The sequence below is a fragment of the Teleopsis dalmanni genome, chromosome 2 (assembly GCF_002237135.1).
Source record: "Teleopsis dalmanni isolate 2A chromosome 2, ASM223713v2, whole genome shotgun sequence".
Lineage (NCBI taxonomy): Eukaryota > Metazoa > Arthropoda > Insecta > Diptera > Diopsidae > Teleopsis > Teleopsis dalmanni.
Genome location: NC_051847.1, coordinates 10365324 through 10390798, shown reverse-complemented (window position 1 = coordinate 10390798; position 25475 = coordinate 10365324). Strand labels below are relative to the sequence as shown.

Sequence of the window (25475 nt, the reverse complement as noted above, 5' to 3'; positions counted from 1 at the left end):
GATATATATATATATCAATTATAGATATACATATCATCAAGTCACAATAACTGCAATGGATACTTGCTAATGTGCTATATATTTTTAGCATTGTTAGTAAGAAATAAATAACGTTTTATATTATTATTGTTATTAAAATTATTATTATTTCTGCATTTACCTTGAGATTTAACAAGCATAGAATTAAGCATAGTTCAGCTTTTAACCCCTTATTATCTTCATGATTTAAATATATGTTTATATGTTAATAATTTCTTTAAATACTTTTAAACTGTTTCTGTTTTTAATTATATTGACTACAACTACACTAAACATTTAAAATTATTTATTTTTGCATAAATGTATTTTTTTTTGTACAACAAGTTTTGTTATATATATTAGCCCATCTAAAGTTTTCATATTTTATGATTAAACGGTGGATACTCTAATTTTTTTACAACAATCATGTAAACTATGTCATATTTTAATTTTTATTTAATTTTAATTTTTTTTTTTTCAATTATGATTAAATATCTAAGTGCTAAAAGGTTTCAGGTTCACCTTAAATTAGAATGTATTGCTTACCGGGGGTTTAAAAATGCATAACACAAATTTTCCCACCCAAATATAAAGTTGATACTCATCATAAAACTTACTTAAAATATTATAGACACCATATACAAACATTTATATGAAAAATAAAACAGAATTTATCTGCGAGTAAATTTTAAAAACATTTAAAAAAGAACTTATGTCGTAAAGCTTAAAACTTAATCTAGATTCCTTAACTAGACCGAACTTTGTTCAGTTTTTACAAGCAAATTATTTGCCTGTAGTTACAACACACTCAGCTGAATACAATTTATTTATTGCTCCTGTCTAGCGGTAGCCTCCTCCTCCTCCTGCAGCGAAATGATCTTTGCGTGCGAAATATAGTAAAAGTATATAAATGAATTATTAAAGGGATTCGTAATTGTGAAATTAGCAGGCTGTTTCAGTATATTATTTTAAATATACTTTGTAATTTGTTAATTTTTATATATACTTCAAGAATTTAAATTCATTTATTTTACTTCTATAAAGCATACTGAAACATCCTTTAACAAAATATGTTTTGGAACATTCAAAAGCAAAGGCAAACGTGTTATTTTGTCTTAATCACCTTCTAAATTATTTTGAAATTATTTGCAAATTACTTTAAAATGAAGTACTTTACTATCATTATTGTGTTTAAATATTAATTTAAAAGTTAATATACTATTAAATAAATATTCTTATTCATTAATTCATTCATTAATTAATAAATTATAAAAATTTTTATAATTGTTTACGACTAAAAATTGACAGATTTCCGTTCGTTTATTGCATCGCTCCTTTATTAATACATTGATATTAATATTCGAACAGGTCAATATATTCCATTATTTTCAGCACGCGATATTCAATTGTTTGAAAAGCATTTTACAATTAAAATAGCATCTTTATAATGGAAGTTGGCAACACTAGTTTTATCACTACTTTAGTTTTACTAAAAGTTCGTTTGCTACTACGTTTAAGCTAAGTCCAATCATATTGAAATTATATATTTGGTAACTGAACTTTAAAATAGTTTAGAACTTTGGTTTGTACAAAGAACTTATTTAGTGAACATATTAACTGTTGGGAATTCTAATAGCAGAATGTTGTTTGAAGTTTGATAAAAATGCAAGTATTGATAAATTGCTATCAGTTCATCAGTAAAGGTTTTTTTATGGAACTATCGAATGTATGTAAGTGAATACTACAATCATTAGCGTAAATTGAATTAAGTTCAATTTGTATTAATATTTATACAAAAATATTTTTAATGACGGCCATGTTGAAAAAGCGATCACATATGACAACTAGTCGATTTTTTTTAAAATGGCTATCGGTCGCCATTTTAAGCAAACTTTTTTAATGTTGGGATTTTGCTTATTATTCTGCAAAAGTTTTTCGTTTATCTGCTAATAAATATTTCAGCTTTTTTCAAAATATTTTTATTAATTAGTATTAAAAATTTCATTGATTCTTGTTTTATATATAATTTTAGTTTTAAAATAGTTTGCAAATATTTTCAAAGCAATAAATCTACTTAATATATCACATTAACAATAAAAGCGCATCTAATTAACTATGCAAATAATTGTTTACGGTGTATTATTGTTTGATTTTTTAAAGTGTTTCTAGTGTATTTTATTAAAATATTTAAAAGTGGTTTTATTTGCTACTTACATGAAAACGTTTGCCGCTGTTAATTTTACTTTTCCTTCCATTTATATATATATATATATATTTATTTATATAAATATATATTTATTATTTTGTTATTTTTAGTTTTAGAAAACATTCAATGTTTTAAAATTTATTTGTTTGGCATTTAATTTATTTTCTTTCAAGTGAGAGTTTTGTATATTTGTAATTAATAGAAACTCTTTATGAAAGTTTAATTAAATTCAGCAACACTGAGGTATTTCATAAATTTTTTCGTAATGAAATTGTAAAATTTTGAGAACCAAAAATTTTTAGTTACGAAAGAGCAAATAATTTTGCCTAATTTTGTATAGAAATTTAAAAGAAATCATCGAGCTCGTCTAAAAGTAAAAAGTTGAATTTGAAATATTCTATTTCATTTAAATTGTAAATATTTTTCCTTAATAAATTGTGAAGTGATTAGATTGCAGATCAGTGCAAAGGTTGTGGCACAACATTAATATTTTAAAAATTTCTTCACTTAAAAACTATAAATATTTTAAAATACTTTTATTTATTATGATTAAAATTTTATTTGTTTTTTTTATGTGCTTTAGTTTAGATCGGTTTTGTTTTGTTGGGGGTCTGAGTCGCTATTGGTTTTAGATAATAGGTTGTTGCAAAGAACTGCGGGAGCTGGTTTTTGAGTGCGCTGGTGAATTAATTGTTGTTGTTGTTGGTTAGGTTGTTTGGTTTGTTTGTTAATCGGTGAATGTTTTAGATCAAAATTTTTATTTATGTTGGTCACACAGGAATATTTTTATAATTATTTTTGTAATATTTTCAGGTGTTGGGAAAACAGGAAAAAAGGAAATTAATTTTATTAAATTAATGCTAAACAAAAGGAATTAAATATTAATTTAATTTATTTAAAATGATTGTTGTTGATATGAGATAATGAGATTTAACACTCAGAGTATAAAAAAAATGAATTTGATAGAAATTCGTAGAAAATTTACACATAACTTTTAATGAAATAACTTTTATTTAGAGATTTTAAGATTTATAATGGAATCGTCAAACGTGCTGAATTTTACTTACCGAATATAATGCTTTCATTTTTGGTAATAATAATTTTTTACTTTATGCATAGTTAAATAAAGATTTAGTTTCATAAATTATTAAAAATCTTATAAAATTAGTTAAATTATTAATAAATATATATAATAAAATTAAGGTTTGAAAGAAAATTATACTAAATAACATTATTTCAAAAATAAATAGAAGAAAAAATATTTTTTAGCGACAATTATTTAAAATTTAACTAATGAATCTAATTAAATAATGTAAAAAAACAAAAATAAATATACGATTGTGCATAAGTTCAATAAAGATTTAATTCACCAAATTATTATAAATTAAAAAAAAATTATTAGATTTTTATATAAAATAAATTAAATTTTAGTTTAAAAACAAAATAACATCATTGAAAAAAAGGTTTTATATTTTTCTAAGGAGTTTTTTAAAATAAATTGATGTATAACATTAAAAAATATTGACAAAAGTTTTTAGAACCTCAAAAAATATTTTCAAATAAAAATTTAAAAGTAAGTCTAATGACTGTAGTAAGAAATAGCGGACAGTTTACTTTAAAAAAGTTATCAATTGGTGAATATATACTAAAAATATATTTTTATATTTAAAAAAGTATGATAACAAATTATAAAATATATATTAATTCGTATTGCATTTCTTATTGACACCTATTCTTTTGCTTTATTTGAAATATAAAAAACTAATTCTAACATTGTAAATGTTTATGGAGAGGTTTCCTAAAGAGTTTTTAAACTCTAACTGCACTGTTGTATGCTTGTACTATATTTTACTCCACTATATTCTATTTATGATGAAATTTTATTTAAGAAGATTTAATTCATACTCTTAAAACTTACGTTTTCACTCACACACATACACCACTTGAGGTATAATTATATATATTATAATATATATATTATATATATTATAATATATATATTATATATATTATTATATATATTAGAATTATATATATATATCTTCCCACGATCTGTGTTGAAACAATAAATAAATATAGTTTCTATTACTTATTAAAAATGTTTTTAAAAAGGTTAATTTTTTAAAAACTTGTTTATATATATATATAATATATTATATATTATTTTCAAATATTTATATTTAATTGGCTTAAAGCTTTACGTTTACGTTGCTAATTTGAAAATTTGTATAAATTATTGTATTTTCATATATCATATTATTTTAAAATATTTTTATCTAATTGCTTCAAAGTTGTATTTATTGTTGTTATTGCACTTTTGCTCTTGCTTTGGCTGTTCCATATAAAATTTCTTAAGTATCATTGGTATAAATTTCACTATGTGGTTCTGGTGATTTTAACATTTCAATTGAATGTACGAGTTCTGCAATCCTATACTTATTTCTTGGACATAACTGTCTTAAAGATAGCAATTCATTTGAATCTAATTGTTCAATTTCTCAAATTTTCCAAACAAAAATAATAAAAATGATTAATTTTAATTAATTTAAAAATAAACATAGCATAAATAAAATGATATACCATATAATAAATTTGTCTATACTTACCTCTAAAAAAAAACTTCATAAATAATAAGAATAAGTTTTTATTATTAAAAAATTGTTTATAACTATAAAAGAACAAATACTACATAATTTTGTGTTGTTCAATAAATAAAAAAATTACAAAGTTTTTCTCTTAAAAAGATCAACATGCTAACTACAAAATATATATGTATAGTATATCATTTTCTACAAATATTAATTAAAGGAAGCTAAAATATTGTAGTGCTTTACGGTGTTCATATGTGCTGCATTGAAATACAAAGTGATTGTCATAAATAGACTAAAATAGTTTAGGTATTTTATAAAGATATATGTAATGTAAGTAAATTTACTGTTTACTGTTCTGTTGTCGTTCAAAATGCCACAGAAACTAATATATAGAATGTTATGTGATACGATGTGTCGTTAAGTTTAAGTTTTTCAAAAATATTACAATTTTTTTTAAATAACAATAAAACTAAACTCTCATTTAAGCGATAACAACTTAAGTGCAGATAGTTCTGTTAGAAGTAAACCATTAAAGAAATAATTTTAATTTTTTTTGCTATTTACAATAATGTTATATTTTGTGTTTATTTGCCATAATAATTTATTACGAGAAGCGGATGTATGGCAAACAAACAGTTTATCGTAGTTTAAAAACTAAAAGTTTTTAAGAAGTTTTCAAAAGTATTGAGTTTTATTAGCACTCTCAGCGTTTTACTACGTCTGCTGGAATCACCTTTATACGTAGAGGAAGAAAAAGTTTTTAACTTAAAACTCTTACTAAATTTGTAATGAATATTACATTGAGTATTATTTAAATACGAGCTTACAAATTATTTATATGTATTAAAGTGAGTTTCTAAAGGATAGTGCCAGCAGAGAACATGTTTAATTTTATAAGATTTTGTGCAATAGAACATTTAATACATTATAAAATTAAAATATGTTATGCAGTGGTTAAATTTTAATTATAAACTCATTATAGATTGGGTTTAACTAATCTTTGAAATTATAATACATTATAGAGCATAACAAAATTTGATGATTATTTGCTCTGTGTATTGGAAAAACGTAGTAATAAAATTTTTATGACTGCTAAATTTGATTTATAATGAATTATTATTCGTTCACTCTATTCTCGTAATTCTTAAATTACTATTATAAATAGTATTAAAGTAAATAATAAAAATCGCCATTTTTAAATGTGGCATAGTTTATGTTAATGGCAGAATTGATCTCATTGGTTAACACTTGTAAACCTTGCATTGAACCAAAATTGTACACGATATTAAACGAAAAATTTCATAAAATATTTTCCTTTTTTTTTAAAATTTTTTTTTTGTTAAATTTAGAAAAAGTTGCAAATATGAAATGTTTTTTTAATGTTTCTCAAAGTTTATAAAACACGTCACTGTAGAATTTGTTATAAAATATTTCATTGTATTTATGGTATGAAGTTTTTCTCACTTATCGTATACGTTCTTTTCTGAGTGTAGTATCCATTAAAATCTTAGTTACCCATATTTGTATAAAACATAGAATGTATTTAAATTAATTATAAAATACATTTTTATACAATTAGGACAATATTTATTTTGGAATTCGTAACTAACAAGTTATGTACTTAATATACTTTGTATCCTTTGTTTACTGTGTCTACTCAGTACTCAGTATTTGCTATGTCAAAGAACAACTTTCCCATAAACTAAAAATACTTTAACAGTTATTAGCACTGCGATAAGGGGCCTTTTCAATTTTAACAATGTAATTCAGTGGTCGTTCACGCTTACTGTAAGCACGAAATGTTTTCTTTATCGCCATTTTTTCTTTAATATTTACGAAAGTAAACTTCTACACTGACAACGGCATCAACTCGACAACGTACATATGTGTTCATTGTTCTTTTTACAGCTGGTCCTGCGGGTGCCGGTGGCACTCATTGTGTTTTGCAATTTGAACTATTTTTTGTGTGCGTTTCTCTATTGGCACATTTTGTTTTTGTTTTTATTGCACTTGTATTTGTTGTTGTTGTTGTTGTTGTTGTTGGTGGTGGTGTTGTTGTTGTTGGAGTTAGATTTGTAGCTATTGTGGAATGTTGTTTATGTTTATTGTTCTTTTTGTGCATTTTTATGGCAGCTCCACAAAAAGTGTTTAACTCGCTGTCATCACTGCCGCCAGTGGGCAACTCATTACACACAACACGGTCGGATGTTGGAGTTTGCGATGCAGTTTGTGTGTGTGAGCGTTTAAAAAAACGAGGCATACGAAAATTATTTTGTAAATATTTTGAAAACTGAAAACTATTTGGTGTAGAATTTGTAATTGGTGATGTTATTGTTGGAGTAGTTGGAGTTGTAGTTGTTGTAGTTATTCTAGCTTTACAGCCAGCCTTAGGAGTTGTTGGTTCAGGCAATATACTTCCCCATGTAGCTTGCACCGCATGTGGATGCAAGAGCATATTTGTACGCACTTGCTGCACATTGCGATGATCGTAATTCTCAACTATTATGATGGGCATAGCTAGTGGACGTTTATTAGATTGTTTGTTTGTTGTTGTTTTAGTACAAAAATTTGTATGCATTTCTAAAGAATGACAGCTACGCGCTGGTCTAATTCGCGCCTTCAAACTATCCCATCGGAAAAAGCTGCTCAGCCTTTGGCTTAAATTTGTTGTTGCCCTGTCATTGTAAAATACTGTGTCGTTCAAGAGATCTCTAACTAAATCGGGTTGGTGTGGTACGTGGTACGTGTCGTCATAATTAACAATGCTATTTGCGTCGAATGTTGTATGTGTATGTGTGCATGTACGCATTGAGTTGTTGTAGGTTTGTTGTTGTAATGGTGCTAATGTGCTGGTAGGTGGTACTTGCAACGTGCATGTGTGCCATGTATCGTGCAATTGCAATGAAAGTGGACGCATTTTCAACATGCAGGGCGACAATGCTAATCTATGTATGTTGTCATAGGATGCAGATAACATACCTGTGCGCTCATCATGATACTCATCGTCATCGGATGACTCGAGGCGGTCTTCAACGAGTGAAGTTTGACGTGAGAGACCCTGTTTGAAAGTGTGTGAAGTGATTTTTTTTGCATTTTTGAAATAATTTTTTTGTTTGAAATATAGAACAAAAAAAAGAAAAGAAGCAGAAAAGAAAAAAGTGAGTTTTAGAGCATCAACTACGCAAAAAACAAAAAGTTCAACATATATTGCTTAGACTACTACACTTTGTATTATCTTTTAAAGCTGTACAGCAGTCATAGTATCAACTGTACGAGTTCGTTAAGTAAGCCAAGCAACTCAAACTGAGTGTGTTATGCTAATTAACTCTGGCACTAAATCAAATTTTACATATCTACTGTCTAAATGTTATTTCGCACTCATATTTTATTTAAATACTTTATGAATAATTTTACTAGAACCTAATCGCATTCCTGTTAGTATCAATTGCGCTCTATTTTATTGCTCTAAACCTACCGCATTGTGTCTTCGGCGTGGCGGTGAACGCTTATTCCACAAAGCTTCCAACTGATCAAAATGCTGTGATTGTGCCAGAGCGGCTTGCTCGGGCCCTAAATTCGTTTGAGAAGTAATTGTTTTCATTTCTGCAATTTTCGAGATCTCTTCCATGCTTGCCGAAACTGAGAAACGGCGTTTAAGTCGTTCATCGACTTGTGCCATCATAACTGAAGAAGTAAGATGTCCATATTTCTTTTGCCAAGTGTATGTGTCCAAAGAAACTTCTTTCTTTAACAATCGTTTCATTTGACGTTTCGGACCTTGAGGACGTAAGTCTAATTAAAGTGTTTAAATTGAGTTAAAAAATTATGAAATAATTGTGCATAAGTAAACAAATTTAAAAATGGTATGGTATAATAACATTATAGTACAGTTATTTAAAAATTATATAATAAATGGAAATTAATCAACGTATCACGCAAATACCTTCAACATCACGTGCAGGTGCGGAATAGGTGGGTAACTTGACATACTGAGCAGGTGTATTATGTAGACAAATGACGGGCAAGTTGAAACTGTCCACCAGCTGTACAAGTATACGTGAACACTCCAGACTAATGTCGAAATGTGTGAAAGGAACATGTAATTGCAGGGAGGTTAAAGCCAGACCACGTTTGGTTTCCCAAACAATCAAGGTTTTGTCGTCGCTACCCGAAACAGCCGTAGAACCTAGTAGAAATAATTTTAATAATTTATAGTGACAATTTAAACAGGTAAAAATCTAAAAACTTTATATGTAATATAATGTAATATGTAATATTTTTTATTAGCAATATATTTATTACAAGTTAAACATAATAAAATTTTTATTTTATATTAGTAAAATAAAACAAACTTACAATTGTCAAACAACAAAATATGACATTTTTATATAGATTTTGTGCAGTGGTGGTATGAAAAATGCCAGTTATTAGTATATGCTATTTTTGTGGAATCAATAGAAACTGTCGTAAGTTAAGTCTCAATACTGACTTAAGTATAAAAAAAATTCACTAAAGTCGTAACATTACTGCATTTTTGTATAGATTTTGAAACCACCATAACTTAAGTCTCAATACTGACTTAAAAATGAACATATACTAGGAACTTAAACTATATTTATAAAATCGTCACAAAGTTTTTTCAATATAAGTTTGCAATCATTAGTTTCTAAATTACTTACCATCAGCGGATACTTTAACACCTATAACCGGTCCCAAATGACCAGCTAAAGTATGTATTTCTTCGCCGGTGTGCAAGTCCCATATGATTAAATTCGTATCCTTTGAACCAGAAATGACTTGTGTCTTATTGGTTACAGAAACAGCCGCGCAAGTTACAGCATCTGTGTGTCCAACTAAAACTTGGGCTAATTTTCCTCCAGTAGCTTGCCAGACTTTCAATGACATATCACGGGAACCTGTTATAATGTATAAACTATCAGCGGTTATTGTGAAACAAGTGATTTCATCCGAATGCGAAACGGAGTATTTTTCATCTTCACGTGTTAGTGACCAAATTTTAAGTGTATTTTCACCATTAGTGGACACCTAAGAAAACAATATAAGTAGAGCTTAAAATCTTTATAAATTAATGTATAATATTTTTTACCGCAAATTTCATATTATTTGTAATAGCTAACCATCTAAAGGGTCCTTGTATTGTTTGTAAGAGATTGCCTGCATCAGCAATCCAAACATATAAATTAGAGTCACGATCTGAGGAGATCACTCGTCTTGAGTCCATAAGTACAACAACACAATGCACCGGTGCATTGTGGCCCTTAAAAATGAAGATTAAATTATAGACATTAAGAATTGCTTTTTTCTACTTATATCGGATGATTGCTTATATCAGCAACGCTTTACATAACTTTAAATTACCAAAACCATTAAAAAAGAAAAAAAAAATACGAATATGTAAAGCAACGAGTATTATTTTACAGTTTCTACCTTGAATGTATTTGTAATTTGTCCAAGTGTGAGACTCCAAACGTTAACTGTACGATCTTCTGAACCAGTTACCAAATACTCCCCATTTGGGGCGAAACTTAAACACGACACTGGGCCAGCATGACCATCAAAGGTTGTTTGATATTCTGGGGTATTAATTCGCATGATATGCACACTACGTCCAGATGCAATGGCAACCAATTGTGAATCGCGTGATACGTCAAAACATGTAATGGGCGGTAAAGTCGTTGAAGGTGAACGCTGAGATTGCAGTGAACGTTTCAGTGAACGCTTCCGACGCTGATTGTGTGAGTAGGGATGAACGTAAAGTTCTTCGTTACGGAAAGAATAAAATGTTACTTTATTGCCACCAACTGTGATGAGAAAGTCATCGTTATCCATAGCATAAACAGCGGTGACAGGACCGGGATTAGGTGGCATAGAACGTATTAATTTACTCGAATGCATGTCATAAATAAGTGCACGTGTATCCTCACAGCCGACAACAGCACGTTGATTGTCCTTCGCTATAGATATGGTGCGTATCTATTTCAGTAGAATTGAAACAAAATAAACAAATGCATATATTAAGATTAAAGTTCGATAGCAAAATATTGTTGAAAATATAGATTGTTTAACTTAACGAAAATTCCTTTAAAATTTAAATCTTGATATTTGTTTCTCAAATAACTTACGCGTGACTTGTGACCTTTAAGTGTATGCAGTTCCTTTCCTGTGGCTAAAGTACGTAAATATAAGCCATTATCTTCACAGTGCGCCAAAAGAAACACCTGAAAATAAGAAAATTCGTTAATACCAAAATTTATATTAAAATATTTTGGAGTGGAAAACAATAATGTATTATAAAGTTACATTAGTAATTAAAAGTATATCTATATAAATATTGTGGGACGTTGGGACAGCGCACCGTACAGCAAGTGGGCTTACTGAAGTGATGGATTAGCCGAAGTAGACCACGAAACGACTTGGTTTCTTTTTCGTCCTTCCATTCTGGGATGTCATTATTAAGTCAAAGCTAGAGTGGCTCATTTAGCTTGATGTTGCTTGCCAAGTCATCAACAACTCCATGGTGCCCCAAGACAGTCATCTTCTTGCTTGCCAGTGCTGGACACTGGCATAATATATGCACCAACAAGAGTTATCTTTTTGAGTTGATACTTGATAACCGATTATTTGATTACTGGACATGGAAACTTCAAGTGATTAAAGGTAAATCTTGCATTATGTGCAAGAAAAAATAATTTAAATGAGTTATAATTAAGTTTAATAAACCTATAAAATATATCTCATCTTCTTTGTCATGTAAATTTATAGAAAATTGTGTCAGAGTATATATGTATATAATGAAAAAAAAATTATTTAATGACCATTTAAAACATTTTTAATACGCCAAGTGTATATTAGTACTCGTATATATATGAGTAAGGATATAATTTATTGAACTTGGCTGTCATTTATTTATCATTTCATAGTTGTTTTTGTTCTTTATTAAATATATTTGAACCAAATATAAGGAATTTATGTTTTTTTGTTGTAATTTTCATCATCATATTAGAAATTATTCTGTATTCCTTGCAACAATAAAAACATTCTAGTGATTTTCCTGAAACATAAAATTCTTGAACTTCGTGCGAAGTACTTCATTTGAGTAATTTAATGTGATTTTTTTAAGAGGACTTAGGTTTTCGTAGTATATGGAAATCCTGACTTGATAAATGATAATAAAGTGATAAAGAAATCTTACATTATTTGTCTCATTTTAGAAGTATAAAGATTTTTTTTTGTTCTTACTTCATGACAGTTATTTTATGGAGATAAAATTCTGAACATAAGTATATGTACCACACTTATGATAAAAAACTAACTTAATAGTATTAATAAATAAAACAGCACGATTTCTAAAGATACATTTTTAAAGATTTTAAATTAAACAATTTTAAATATGTATTTTATTTCGATGTAATCGTTTTTAAGGAACGATTAACCATTAACCACATATTTGGCATGACTACATGAGGTTTGATTGTCATAGTTTTATCATATTTTCAAGAAAATATGAAACTTCTTATTCAATAATATAATTATTTCAATCACTAAAAGAAAAGCTATAGTTGTATAAGTTTTAATGGTTGAAATAAATGATCTTATCTTCTTTTTATAAAAAAGTGTCTCCTACATACGTTTATAATTTTTTTGTTCTTCTGATTTTTTGTTTGAAATTCTGTATTCCATAATAAAAATCTATTAGATGAGAAATATTGCAATGATTTCTTATTTCTATATATAATTAAGTATAAAAATATATCAAAGTAAAGGATTTTTGAAAGAATAGAAGTTCAAGTACGATCTTAGTAATTTGGATAAACTATTTGTGACACATATTGATTTATTTGACTGCATCGTTTTGAGTTTCGTTGACTTTCAACTAATTAATTCTGTAAATATTGAGATTATATATCTCCAACTGGTTCGAACAGTATAGCTTATAACAAATTAAAAAAAAATATCATCTTCAAAGTATGGCGTAAGGTATTAAATATGTGCGCTGTGCATTTTATAGCTAGTTAAGCTATAAAATAAAATAAAATACTAAACCATGTTACTAACTTTAACTATACTTGCGTGTACCAAGTGATATTTCTACTTTGTACTTTGTAGTGGAAAAAGTTAAAATACTAAAATGTGTACTCATTTATGCAACTACTGGCATATTTAATGCCTTGCTGAGTTGAAGGTTACTCTCTTTTGAACTTTTAATACTATTATTATATTATAAATTTTTCCTTTTTCTGTGCTGTATCACATCACATGATATCAGATTACAACTCATCACTTGAATACACATCGCTTCATCAGCATGCGATTATCCTAATATCAATAAAAGAACTGATACGAAAACAGAAATGGCACAAAAGGAAAACCCACGTATGTAGGATATTTTGTAGTACAACCTTCTCAAACCTTCAATCGAATGTAGCGAGTTGAACAGCTTTAAGCATGTCGCAAAAAAGGATAAAATCTGTTACAGGAAAATTAACAAAAGATACAATAGTTTTAATCTGGTGTAGTTGACATTTAATTTAATGTCACACATTGAAAAATACTTTAAACTTATTCCTACACATCAATTGGCGCGTGTCAGAGCATCGCTGCACCGGATGGCAACCGCTTAACTTATTTAGTACTTTTTGTCTGCGAAAAGTAGTGAAAAGTAAAAACTGTTTAGTGATTAAAGTCACTTTTGTAAAAGTTTCTTAACTATTCATACACATACGCACGAGTCCATTTCGATTTCAGTAGTTGAGTTTTTTTTTTGTTTGGTTTAGAAGTCTTCTTAAAAGTATTGACTACAGTTCTGAGATCATCTGGTTTATGATTTTGCACTTGAAATTCAGTTTTTAGTTACAGATTTTTCATGTTAATGTTGAGTCTGTGTGCATCTAGACTCTTTTATTCTTTGATAGCTGGGCGGTTTCTGTAGAGTCCCACCCTTCTCAGTGACTTATTTAAGTATTCCTCAAAAGTTCGTTATGATTCGATGACTGATCTAAGATTGTTATTAATTTATTCATATATGTACTAGAAATAATTCATTTGTTTTGAACATAAGAAATTTGGTGATAGAGATAGAGACGCAAGGATGTATAGCAGCAAACTTATTAGGTGCAGTGAAAAAAATGACACAGTATTTAATTGTTGATTGATTAAAAATTCTAAAATGGAGCTAGAAAGTTGTTATATATCAGTCTTCACTTGAATAAAGTAAAAGGAGAATAGAATGATTTTAAATAGATTTTAAGAGAGAGAATTTCTCAATATAGCATTTGTTTCTTTAACATCGTAAGCTTTTATTGGTGTCTTAGTTTCAATTGTAAAAAACAAAGAAGAGTTATTGAATTTCCAATTACGTTCTCAGTAAAAGTTGGATCTATAACACATGTGTTGGGCCTGTGCTGGTTCATAGGTGTGAACTTCAAATTTACTTATTTAGACTCTTATAAATAGATACCTATAATATATTTTAAAAATTGCAAAATTAATTAATTTAGAATTTGACATAACTACAATAATCATTTTCGAAGTAATATAAAAATAATTACTATTAACTAATTATAACAAGTTAAATTTCTTTATCTAGTAGGCAGATGTCAATTGTCATAAGTAGCTGATTGCAAATATATATAATCTGTAACGGAATATGTACATTAGAATTGATATACTGAATCAGGATTTGGTTGTCCTTATCTCAATTGACTCTTATCCAAATCTCGATCTAGGGTTCGGCTTTTTTACATTTAGTAGGTATGACTGGACTATAGATATAGTAGTTTCTATTAAAACGTAAGAGTTTTACACTGATGAACAGTCAGCAGTGGCATATTTTTCTCAAAACTACCGTGTAGGCAGAATAGCGATCAAAATATTATCAATGCTATAAGATCACCGATGTAAGTATTGTAATTTTTTTCGGAGAGCCAAACGGTTTATAAAATCTCTCTAAACATGTCTTCTCTTAACTAGTTAGCTGAGCATATCAGTGTCCAACATGTCGGGCATGTCGAGATATGTCCGGCAGACGAGCTTGCCAAGGCAGATACTACGATACTGGTATCTCGTGTGTAACTGCTAAGGTGGCGATTAAACGAAAATATCTGAGAATCGTTGAAAAACCTGAGCAGATGAAAGATTTTGTAAGATTGAAAGAATTACTTAGTTCTCGACAAGAAACATATCAGTCACCTATTTTAACTAAAGCGGAACCTGCTCATCACTACGGTGGCATCATTGTTGATAGGTTACTCCGTACTAAGAAGACATGCTATGAGACTTGGTCTACTGCATAAGAGGAGAAGGAATTCATATTTTACTTTCTTTGTTAATATTCCCCTTTGGCCTATAGAAGTTAAAAAATGTATGGTATCCTTTTTCTTATTGATGACATTCTGACATTGTAAAATTAGACATTCTGTAAAAATTAGAGACTTTACAACGTATATATAGTAGACTAACCAGGTTGGTTCACTTTTACTTGAATTTGGGAGTCGTGCCTGTTAACGTTGTTTGTAAGCTGTTCACTGCTGTCCTTCTGGGAACCTTTTATTCTATGTAAAATCAATGCTAATCCGAGGTATCACAACTAGTCATTATTTATGCTAAAGTCTAAAGGCTTTGGTGTAATAGGACGCAACTCCAACCTAACTTAACTTTAAGTCGTATATTATGTTTTCTATTGAAGCTTCGGCTAAGTTTAAATCACAAAAAAATCAGTTCGATTCCTAGTACTTGCAGTCTCAAAAATAATAATTTACGAATAATTAAATATAAGATGATGGTTATTTGGCAATACTCGAAACAGCTGTATGGTCAGCCAAAAATTCAATTAATTAAAATAATATAAAAAAAAATATTTGTTGTTGTAGTTCTCTACTGTTCGAAAAAACCACTTTGTAGTTACATTAAGTAAGGTTGGAGACCCTCACTTGTACTCAAATAAAACAATTTACATATATGTTTTCAGGCTATGAGATCTGTAGTCCTTTGTCGCATTAGTAATAATTAATAATTCTGAATCATTATTGTCAGCTAGAAATACTAAAAGGTTATATCGTAAGTTTTATACTTTAATTTTCAAATACTCTGTTTCATAGAATTTTCATTTAAGATCTGAGTTTGATTTTTTTTCTTTTAATATTTATGCCAAGAAGTTATTTATTTAATTTAGCTAATTACGTATACAAACTCTTACAGAATGCATAAATTGTGCATGAAGTAAGTAGACTTACCGAGTCACATGAAATATCAATTCGCAGCACTGGACTGCACATTTGCATGCTATTCAGCAGTGTATAATCTTCCAAGGACCATAGACAAATTGTTTTGTCGTGACTTGATGAAATAAGCACATCACACGCACCACAAACCTTCACACTCGAGACCGGACCTCGGTGATGTGTGATTTTCTGCTTCTGTAAAAGAAAATATAATACATATATATATTCAAAAGAAAAAATAATAAACAAAAATGAATCAAAGGCTGTATTAATATAAATCACATACCATAAGACTCTAGTGAACTAAATGAAATCAGTAATATTTAATATAAATAAAAGACATTAAAATTAGAATTATCAGCATTACATGTGTGGGTTAATTAAAGGATATTTTGGGTTTGTGACATAACTCAGGTATGCTCACGTGGCTCATAGGCCACATGCCTGGTATCAGTGTGTGGTGCACAGCATGTCACACAATGTAACATTACTAGACTAAGCCTAATTCCAAAAGCCTGCAAGCCTTTATTAAATTAAGTTAATCACATTTTTGCACGCCATACTCGCTTAATTTATGTAATAAACACACTCGCACATATGCAATACTCGCACTCGTTCATACATGTGCCAGCGAGTAGTTGCTCTCAAAATGGCTGGGGCGTATCCTTTGCAGTTCTTTTGCTGTTAGGTGATGAAATTGATAAATGGCTTTGCTGGTTCCATTGTGAAAAGCGTAGAAATTTCTATGTAACGCAACAGAAAGCAGCTTAATTCGTTCCACTTAGTAACGAACATTTTCTCTTGAAGAAATGTTATAATTAAAAATAATTCAGGCGTTGCTAAGCTCAACAAAAAAGAAATTAAAAAAAGACTGCATAATTATGAAATATTCATGGCTTTAAAATAGCATTATAGATTTATTTTAATTACTTAATATTTTAATATGTTAATGTGTTTTGTGTGGAATGATGCTAAAAGCAGCTTTGAGGTTTAACGCATTGACTGATTGCATGAAAATAATTTTCATTCTTTTTATTTATTCACTGTAAACATTTTTTGCCATAGAAAAATTATATTTAAAATGAAATTTAAAATAAAGTTAAATATATTCCTTAAATATGTGATGAATCATAAAATTTTTAAATAACGTATTAAATATTTGCATACATTTATAGAAGCTTATATATATTTATTTTTGCGATTTTCACATATCATTAAATGTATTAATGTTTTGCTAATAAAAAATAAAATAATTTTAAAATTTTAATTCAAGTATTTAAGGTACATTAGCCATTTTAAGTTGTATATAATATGTATAAGTGTCATTTAATATGAATGAGACCATTCAATTCGCACACTTGGACAACAAAAGGAGAACATTTAAGGTAATAAATTTGGCAAAAAGTTGGTTCTCCAAAAATAGTTTAGAATAATAATTTCCAGAAGAAATTTACATTTTTAATGCTTATTAAAAATAATGACAATCATTTTTGTTCATCAGTATAGTACGTTTTGTCCTAAAATGTATAATAAATATTATTTCCTATATAGAATATAATATGACACTACTATTATTAGTAAATTATGGTTACCTGCTACTTTGACCATGACATGTCTTTCGTGCTAAAAACCGATTTTAGCTGCAGAGATGACACTCAAAGGGTCGAATGAGAGAAACAATATGATCAGTGGAGAATTTTTTTAATATCAGGATTTTAGAGAGTTCCATTTTGTCGAGATGGTAAAGCAGGTCATTTTGACCAATCAGATAACCTAAGTGTAGATTCTAGAACGAACCAGATTATCAGTTGGCAGATACTCGGAAACAGCACTACCCTGTATTTGCTGCAACATGCCATAACAATTCCCCAAAATTTTGGAAGAGAACTTCCAAGAAGACAATGCTTTGAATGCAGTTTTATTAACTGAAAAGACTAATATGATGGGCATCTTTTAATCCCTTAGTAAGGTTCACCAGAACACAGATATCAATTGCCTGATCCAGTAACTCATATAACAAACACTTTCTCTTTTGGTTTCGAACCGTTTTTATGATTCAGTCATTATAGATATAGTCTATATTAATTATTTTGTGATAATGAGATTGAGAATGTGATAAGTGCATTACGTGTACATAAATTGTACTCATACTTTTGTATATACGTATATACATATCCACATCAATTAAGACTGACATTAACCAATTATATTTGACATAAACCAATTAGGTCTGTCGAATTATTCAATTGTATTGCTTTAATGTAATATTAAACCACAATTCTGCGCTTTCATTTCATTTGACAAAAGCTTCCAGTTTAAATGTTACACATTTTCTAGACTTTTTGTTGAAATTAAATACTTATAAAAAACATATTTTTGGTAGCATCAAAATAGTTTACAAAATATACACCATATATAATTTAATTATTAAATTTATGGTGTAAAAATTTACCACATATTTATTATTTATTATTAATTTATACAGTGTATTTTTTGTTATTTACTTTAGGCTCTAATAAATTTCCATTTACCTCGTAAAAGATACGTGGGTAACAAATTGAAGCTGAGATTTTAATTTGATTTATGATTTTCATAACAGTAAAAAATAAATAAAAATATAAATTAAAATTAAATTGAGTGAATTTTCTTGATTTTGCATAAATCAAGGTATTCGCATAAAAAATATAAAATTACACAAGAGCAAAATTATGTCCTTAACTGGGTTTAACACGTCTAAAAGCTATATCATCTCATCTCACGTTTATGTATTTCTATTTTATTTGGTTGTGTTCATATTTTATTGCATAGATATATACATTTTGATAACTTTGAGGTGTACGTTGACATAAGAGGTAACAACTGTAATTCCTAGACTTATGCTTTAACAATAACAAAGTGTACTTAGACACATGTTCAGACACATGCGGCACAGATGCTTAATGCTTCTCATAACGTTTTCATTTTAAAAAAGCTAGCTTAGCATGGCAGATGATGGCTTATTATTTTGCTGTCTTTTTCTTATTTCACTTTCACTATATTTTACTTTCTTTTGAGGGAATAATGGAGTTTAAGTACTTTATTATATTCGCCAAAGTTGATGAAGTTCTCTTAATTACATATATAATACATATACAAATCATTAGCGGACAGATTACTAATTTAACCTACAAAGTTATTTAATACGGACTATTCCAACAATATAAGCATTTGAGTGTATTTCTTTATAAGAAAGAGATCGTTGGATGTAAATCTTAAATTATTTCAATTATATATTCTATAATTATTTTTTTCTAATATTTAAATAGGATGCAGAATTTTGTATGGCAAATTATTATAAAAAATGTATTATTATATTGAGGCTAGTTGACTTAGTGCACTTGAGCACTTTTACTCTCTATTAACTGCGAGGTTTCTTCATAACCCCTATCTACGCCTTGACTGGATTATTGTTTATCACTTCATCAGACTAAGCAATAACTGACGTCAGGTCTTCATATCTCTTCAAGGAACCTTCAACCATTCCGAGATTCGATAACGCGGTGTAAGCCTGTCAGTTTTTATAAATAATTTTAGGGCTCTATCCTTTATGTGTTTTTTGATCGGATCAATCTTGAGGTCCCTGAGGATGTCATTCGTCCTAATGTACCATGGTACCTTGAAAAGTCTTCTCAGAGTCTAGCTTTGACCAATTTCTAGCTGGCGAATAGTAGTGTTTGAGGCCTTGCTGAACGCTACACATCCATATAGAAGTGACGGTCGAATTATTTAGTTACATATCGCTTCCTGTTCTTAGCATTGAGATTTTCATTTTTGTATAGCGATTGAAAGTGATGAAAAATTTTGGCACAGCTAATTCTTTTCAGTTGAACATATTTAAGCCATTTGAAATGTTTGTCTACCGTGATGTCTAAATATTTAAAGCTGTCCTCCCAGTTTATTACCATATCTCCCATCTCACTCTCGACGGGTTTTGTTCCGCTTACGCGTAATGAACAGAGCCTTGGTTTTTCATTATTGATTTTTATTTTCCATTTCTGGAAATACTCCAGGATGAGGTTTATGTTGAGAGCACATTTATCTGAGTATAGCATACACATATCGTCAGCATATAACGCTAGTATCGAAGAACCAACATCGGGACATATAAATGTTGTAGAGAGTATTATATCGTCTTAGAAAAGAATGAAAGGCAATATTTGAATATTACAGAATCAATTCTAAATATTCTATTTATTTCTTACAAGAAAGTTAAATAAATTTAAATATGTTCTGCCGTAATGTTAGATTATAAAATGAAAATTGTTTTCACACACATTATGATTAGCATTTTATAAACTACAATGCAATACAAATGTTTATCACAAACATTTATCACAAACCGCATCACAAACACCAACCTATGGGTCGTTACAAATAAATCATCTGCTACTATGGAGATAAGAAGACGTAAATTGCGCTGGATAGGCCACAATATACGCAGACCCAATGGAAACATTGCACGTCAAGCTCTGAGATGGAGTCCTCAAGGCAGTCGTCGACTTAGAGCGCCTGCTAAAACTTGGAGAAGAACAATTGAAAAAGAACTAAGAGAAACGAACTATTCCTGAATTGACATATGACGTGAATCAAATAACCGAATACGATATAAATAGATGGTAGAGACCCTATGCTCCACTGTGAGATAAGGATAAGAGAGAGAGAGAGAGATTATTATATACAATACATAAATAGTTTTCATATTCACATAGCTGGGATATTTATTAATATTAAAGATGAAAATTTAAAGAAAAGACTGAGTTTTTTTCCGAGAAGATGATTAAATTTACAAAACTACAGACAATGATCTAGGCATTTGGGAACAAACATCAAAGGAAAATTTGTCCTATATATGTCTGTTACGATAAGGATACACATATAAAATAAATGTGATTTAAAAAAATTTAATTAAAAATGCTACATTTCTAAAATCATGAATATATTTTATAGTACTTGATACTTTACAATTTCTTTTTTAATTAAGTAAAGTTAAAAAAAAATTTCGTTTAAATAAAATTTAATATTTCCATTTTCGTTTACCCGATATAAAAATAAATGTTATCTAAATCACGAACTTTATAAATATTAAAAATAAATTATGAGTTTTTCAATGAGAAAAAAGGAGGAAACTCTTATGTTGCTCATAAGTATAGAGTAATGCTTATTACGTACGGAAGTAACGGCAACAACATTGAATCTGCCAGGGGTCCTGGCAAGCAAACTATACGTAAGCAAACTTGATGCCACGATGTGAATGTGAAGCGAATTAAAAAAGAGGTTGCAAAAATATTAACGGAAGCGGCAACAATTTATCTAAGCAGCTCAAGAGGTTAATCGAAATGCATAAGTGTGCAACTCTCTACAGAAACATCATTCAGCTGGGTTTTATACATGCACCAGCGTTAGTTAGTAGGTATTCATATTTTCCAGCTCATTCCACTTCAGTGCTAATGAACCGGAAATCTATAATTTTGCAAGGTAAATTACGAGCGATCAAAATAATAAATTACGTATTAGAATCTAAATGTGTTGCAGCAGAAAAAAATCTATTGAATTAATTAAAAATATCTGTGGCAAAGTTGCATATTGCAAACTTTTTGAAAAATTTTAAGTAGTAAAAAAATTTGCATAGAAAAAAGTATAAATTGTTGTTTCATTTACTATAGACTACTGAAAACAATAAACAATAACATTTTAATATAACAATTGTATTTTAATTGATCAACCAGCCCATACTTAAAAAAATATTATACAATTGTTTGGTCATAAAAAATAAACAAAAATATTTTAATTATTAAAATTAAATAAATATGTAAATAAATATCAATCTCCCAGTATTCAAAAGCTTTGAACAACATGTTTTAATATTGTTTTATATATAAATATTTGCAAATATATGTATATATAGTACTATAAACTATAGTACTATAAACCCTCATGCTATTCAATAAGGATATATAACGGAAAAATAGCGCTTGTAGTATTTCAATTGATGTGTATTATCGATAGTTATTAGGCTGATCTCACATTAGTTGGTATAAATTGTTGGGTGAGATTTTTTTAAAATAAGATGGTGGTTGGGCTTTGCCTCGATTAGTCAAGGCATTAGTGCTTCAAAAACTCACTTATGCAGCCGACGCTTAGACTATTAAAGCATTATATAAACAGAAGATAGAAACATTAAAGAACAATGAAAAACTAGACTTATGAAAACAACCTCCAATATTTGATTTATTTCAGTACAGCAGTAAGTCGATCAACAACTTTAAAGTAATTGCTTGTAGAGAGCACCATAAAGGAAATTAAGAGATCGTCGAATATAAGGAAAATCGTCTGAAAGGAGAAAAGTGCAAAGGGTTAGAAGAAGAGTTTTATTAGTTTCACAAATTCCTTCGACGCCAAAGCGAACAGTAGCTATTATTAAACAGAAGAGCTGGGCCACTAAATATTAATTGTCACCGTAAATATTTTTTTAATTTCTTTTTAATTTATTCAGAAGAAGTGAGCCGATAAGAAGTACCAATAATTTTGTTCAGCCTAATTTAGTACAAATTTAGTAATTTAATAAATTAAATATGAGAGATAAAATAATGAAATAAAATACATTCAATTGTAAATTAAGCATTTTATATAAAAAAATTTTTTTTTGGTTAAAAGTCGCATCAAAAACGGGGTAAAAACAGTGCTACAGTTCAATATGCTTGCTGTGTAATTATGCTCGTCACTGCGTATTATGACGCTCTTGAAGCTGCTGAAATTTCGAGCCTAGACAACTTCTGTTGTTAGGAGTTGGGTATTAATAATGATTGTTTTAGTTGATTTGTTCCAATAGGTTAAATAAATAGTTTGCATATAATATTTTTGTTATACTTTGCTTCCTATTATTACATGTAAAAAATTTTAGAGAAAATAATAATAAATTTGCATGAATTTCAAAGAAATGACTTTAATTAAAATTTGCAACTAGATTTTAATTGCATTCCATTTTCTTAATAATTTGTTTTATTTTCACAAAATATTAAATTCTTTTTATAAAAAGTAATACACGGATTACATTGACTCTGCCATTTTAAATGATTATTTATATTGTATTATTTTAAATCCTCAGAAGTGAAATATCTTTACAAATTAATTAAAAAGGCATCAGTTTCAATTATTAAATATTTTTTTTTATATTTTTTGTGAAAAAAAGTTGATGATAATTACATGACTTCATAAAAAAGCATTTTTCGTAAACCTGCCTGGGTGCACGTACGTCGTACACTTGGCAGTGAAAAATTTGGCCAGTCGTTTCATGTTTAAAATTTTGGCACATCGCTTCCATAAGCGTCTGCGACAGGACTACTATTGTGAGTGTTGTGTGAACACTGAATTCAGTTTCCGTTCACTACGGTCAAGTTTGGTATTTCGGTTTATTTATGATGCAACATAAATATCAACCTGACAGATACCGTAGAAAAGCATTTTCGTTTAAGTTAACAAAGCACAGAACTCTGAAATTAAGTTATGAAAGTCATAAACCCTTAATCAGTTGATATTATAAAGAAAATATTTTCCAGGTGTGCATGTAATTTATGTGGCAGGATACAGAAAGGATTATTGATTTTTGATAAATATTTTTGTTATAATAGGTTATAGTTATATATTTGCTTTAAATATATTTAAAAATTTTAAATTCACTAAATTTTAAATTCATTTATTTACATATACTTTGTGAGGTTCTCTAAATGTTTTGTGTAAACTTACCAATTTTCCATTGTTAATATCTGAAACAATAATATTTGAGTCTTCATCGCCACTTATAACCAAGGTGTTATTGACACCCACTGTAACACTTGTGACAAGAGACGTATGTGTTCTGCAAATAAACAAGACGTGTTAAAAAAAGATAATAACATAAAAAGCGAAAAATTGATTTTAAATGGAATGAAATGATATCGTGGCAAAGAGATACAAAACAAATTCAAAAAGTTCATAAAAAATGCCTTAAACGTACTTGATGTGAGTCTTGAGCTCGTGTGTCGTCACGTTCCATACAATCACAGTGGCATCCTCAGAACTGGTCAGTAGCATATCAGATTGTGGTGCGACGTACATGCACGTGACAGCTGCAGTATGCCCTAGAATATATGTATATAGAACAACATATTAAGGAAAATTTCTAACAAATCAGCAACAAAATTAATTAGTATAAAAAAAACTATAATGAGCAAATTAAGGAACGCGTGTAGTCATAAAAGCAATGTTTCATTTTTAATGGCTACTGCACTACGTGACGTATAGTAATACTATTTGTTAGCACAGTGATAGCTGAATTTGAAGCAAATGGTTCTTTAATAACGAATTCTCAAGTAAAACACACAGTTAAGATATTGTTAGTGTTGTTTAAAAAACTGACCTTTAAAAATATATTCCAAAGAGTTGCTCATAATATGCCACTTCTGCACATCACCTGAGTTTGTGGACAGTATCAAATGTTGTCGAGAAGGTGCTACACATATTTCACGTATAGGTCCAGTACCTGATACAGTCATTGTACGTATTTGTGAAGGTAAAGGCGCTGGTAACCAACCCGTAAGCGGTACTAATAGTGGCACTGCATAACCATCACACCAAGCGGTAGCCGAACGTACTGTGATGCTGAGCAAGGAATTATCGTTTTCATCGTGTTCGCTAATGGGACGTAACCAAGATATCAGCTGGAAAATAAAAAAAAAGTTCAAAATTATAATTTATTAATAACTTTTTTTGTTAGGATTCTTTACTTACTTGAGAACCTAATTGCATGGGATCACGTGTTAATACATCACTTGATTTACGTATCGTGTAGTAAATGAGTTCAATGTCTCGATCAAGTAAGTAACAGCGCACATGTTCAATCAGGCAACGTAAATAGCTTATAGATACAGTTTGAACCTAAGTTGAGTAAAATAAACAAAAAAATTGTCCTTTAAGGCATTTATCGTGACTTCGAAAAAGTTTACATGAACATTTGAAGTTTCTTTTATTCAATTTTCAACAAATTTAATCCGCAACTGTGTTGTCTTGTTCTTCTGTTCTTCTTAGTTCAAGTATAGACTGTGTTCAGTAAAGTTGGACAAGTTGAACAGCTGGTGTTCTGAGATACTTTTTAATTGACAACGAAAAAGTTTCACAATGCAATGACTTCTTTGAGGTATTTGCCTTTACAAAGTTGCATTACAGTACATTTTTAAATAGTCATTAACATGAATATATTTTGAGACGATAAGTTTTTGAATATTTTATTTTCATATTTTAGGAATTGATTAAAAGTTTAGGTACTGGTATGGAAACTTCAATTTCAAGCTCTAATATAGCAGCTAATGTAACTAATATCATTTAACTTACAATATCATTAAAATA

General features: G+C 28.9%; 1 protein-coding gene across 3 annotated transcripts; it reads right to left on the bottom strand.

Moving 5' to 3' along the window:
• Positions 1–461: 461 nt before the first annotated feature.
• Positions 462–24974, bottom strand: LOC119679778 (NACHT and WD repeat domain-containing protein 2-like; the record flags this gene model as incomplete). Of its 3 annotated transcripts, none has more annotated exon segments than XM_038092316.1 (13): positions 462–896; positions 7795–7873; positions 8291–8607; positions 8759–9001; positions 9495–9861; positions 9923–10093; positions 10264–10809; positions 10959–11054; positions 16068–16250; positions 23838–23949; positions 24088–24211; positions 24490–24790; positions 24861–24974. In XM_038092316.1, coding segments are annotated over 13 exon segments (2691 nt in total), but the record flags the coding sequence as incomplete, so codon positions are not given.
• Positions 24975–25475: the final 501 nt, after the last annotated feature.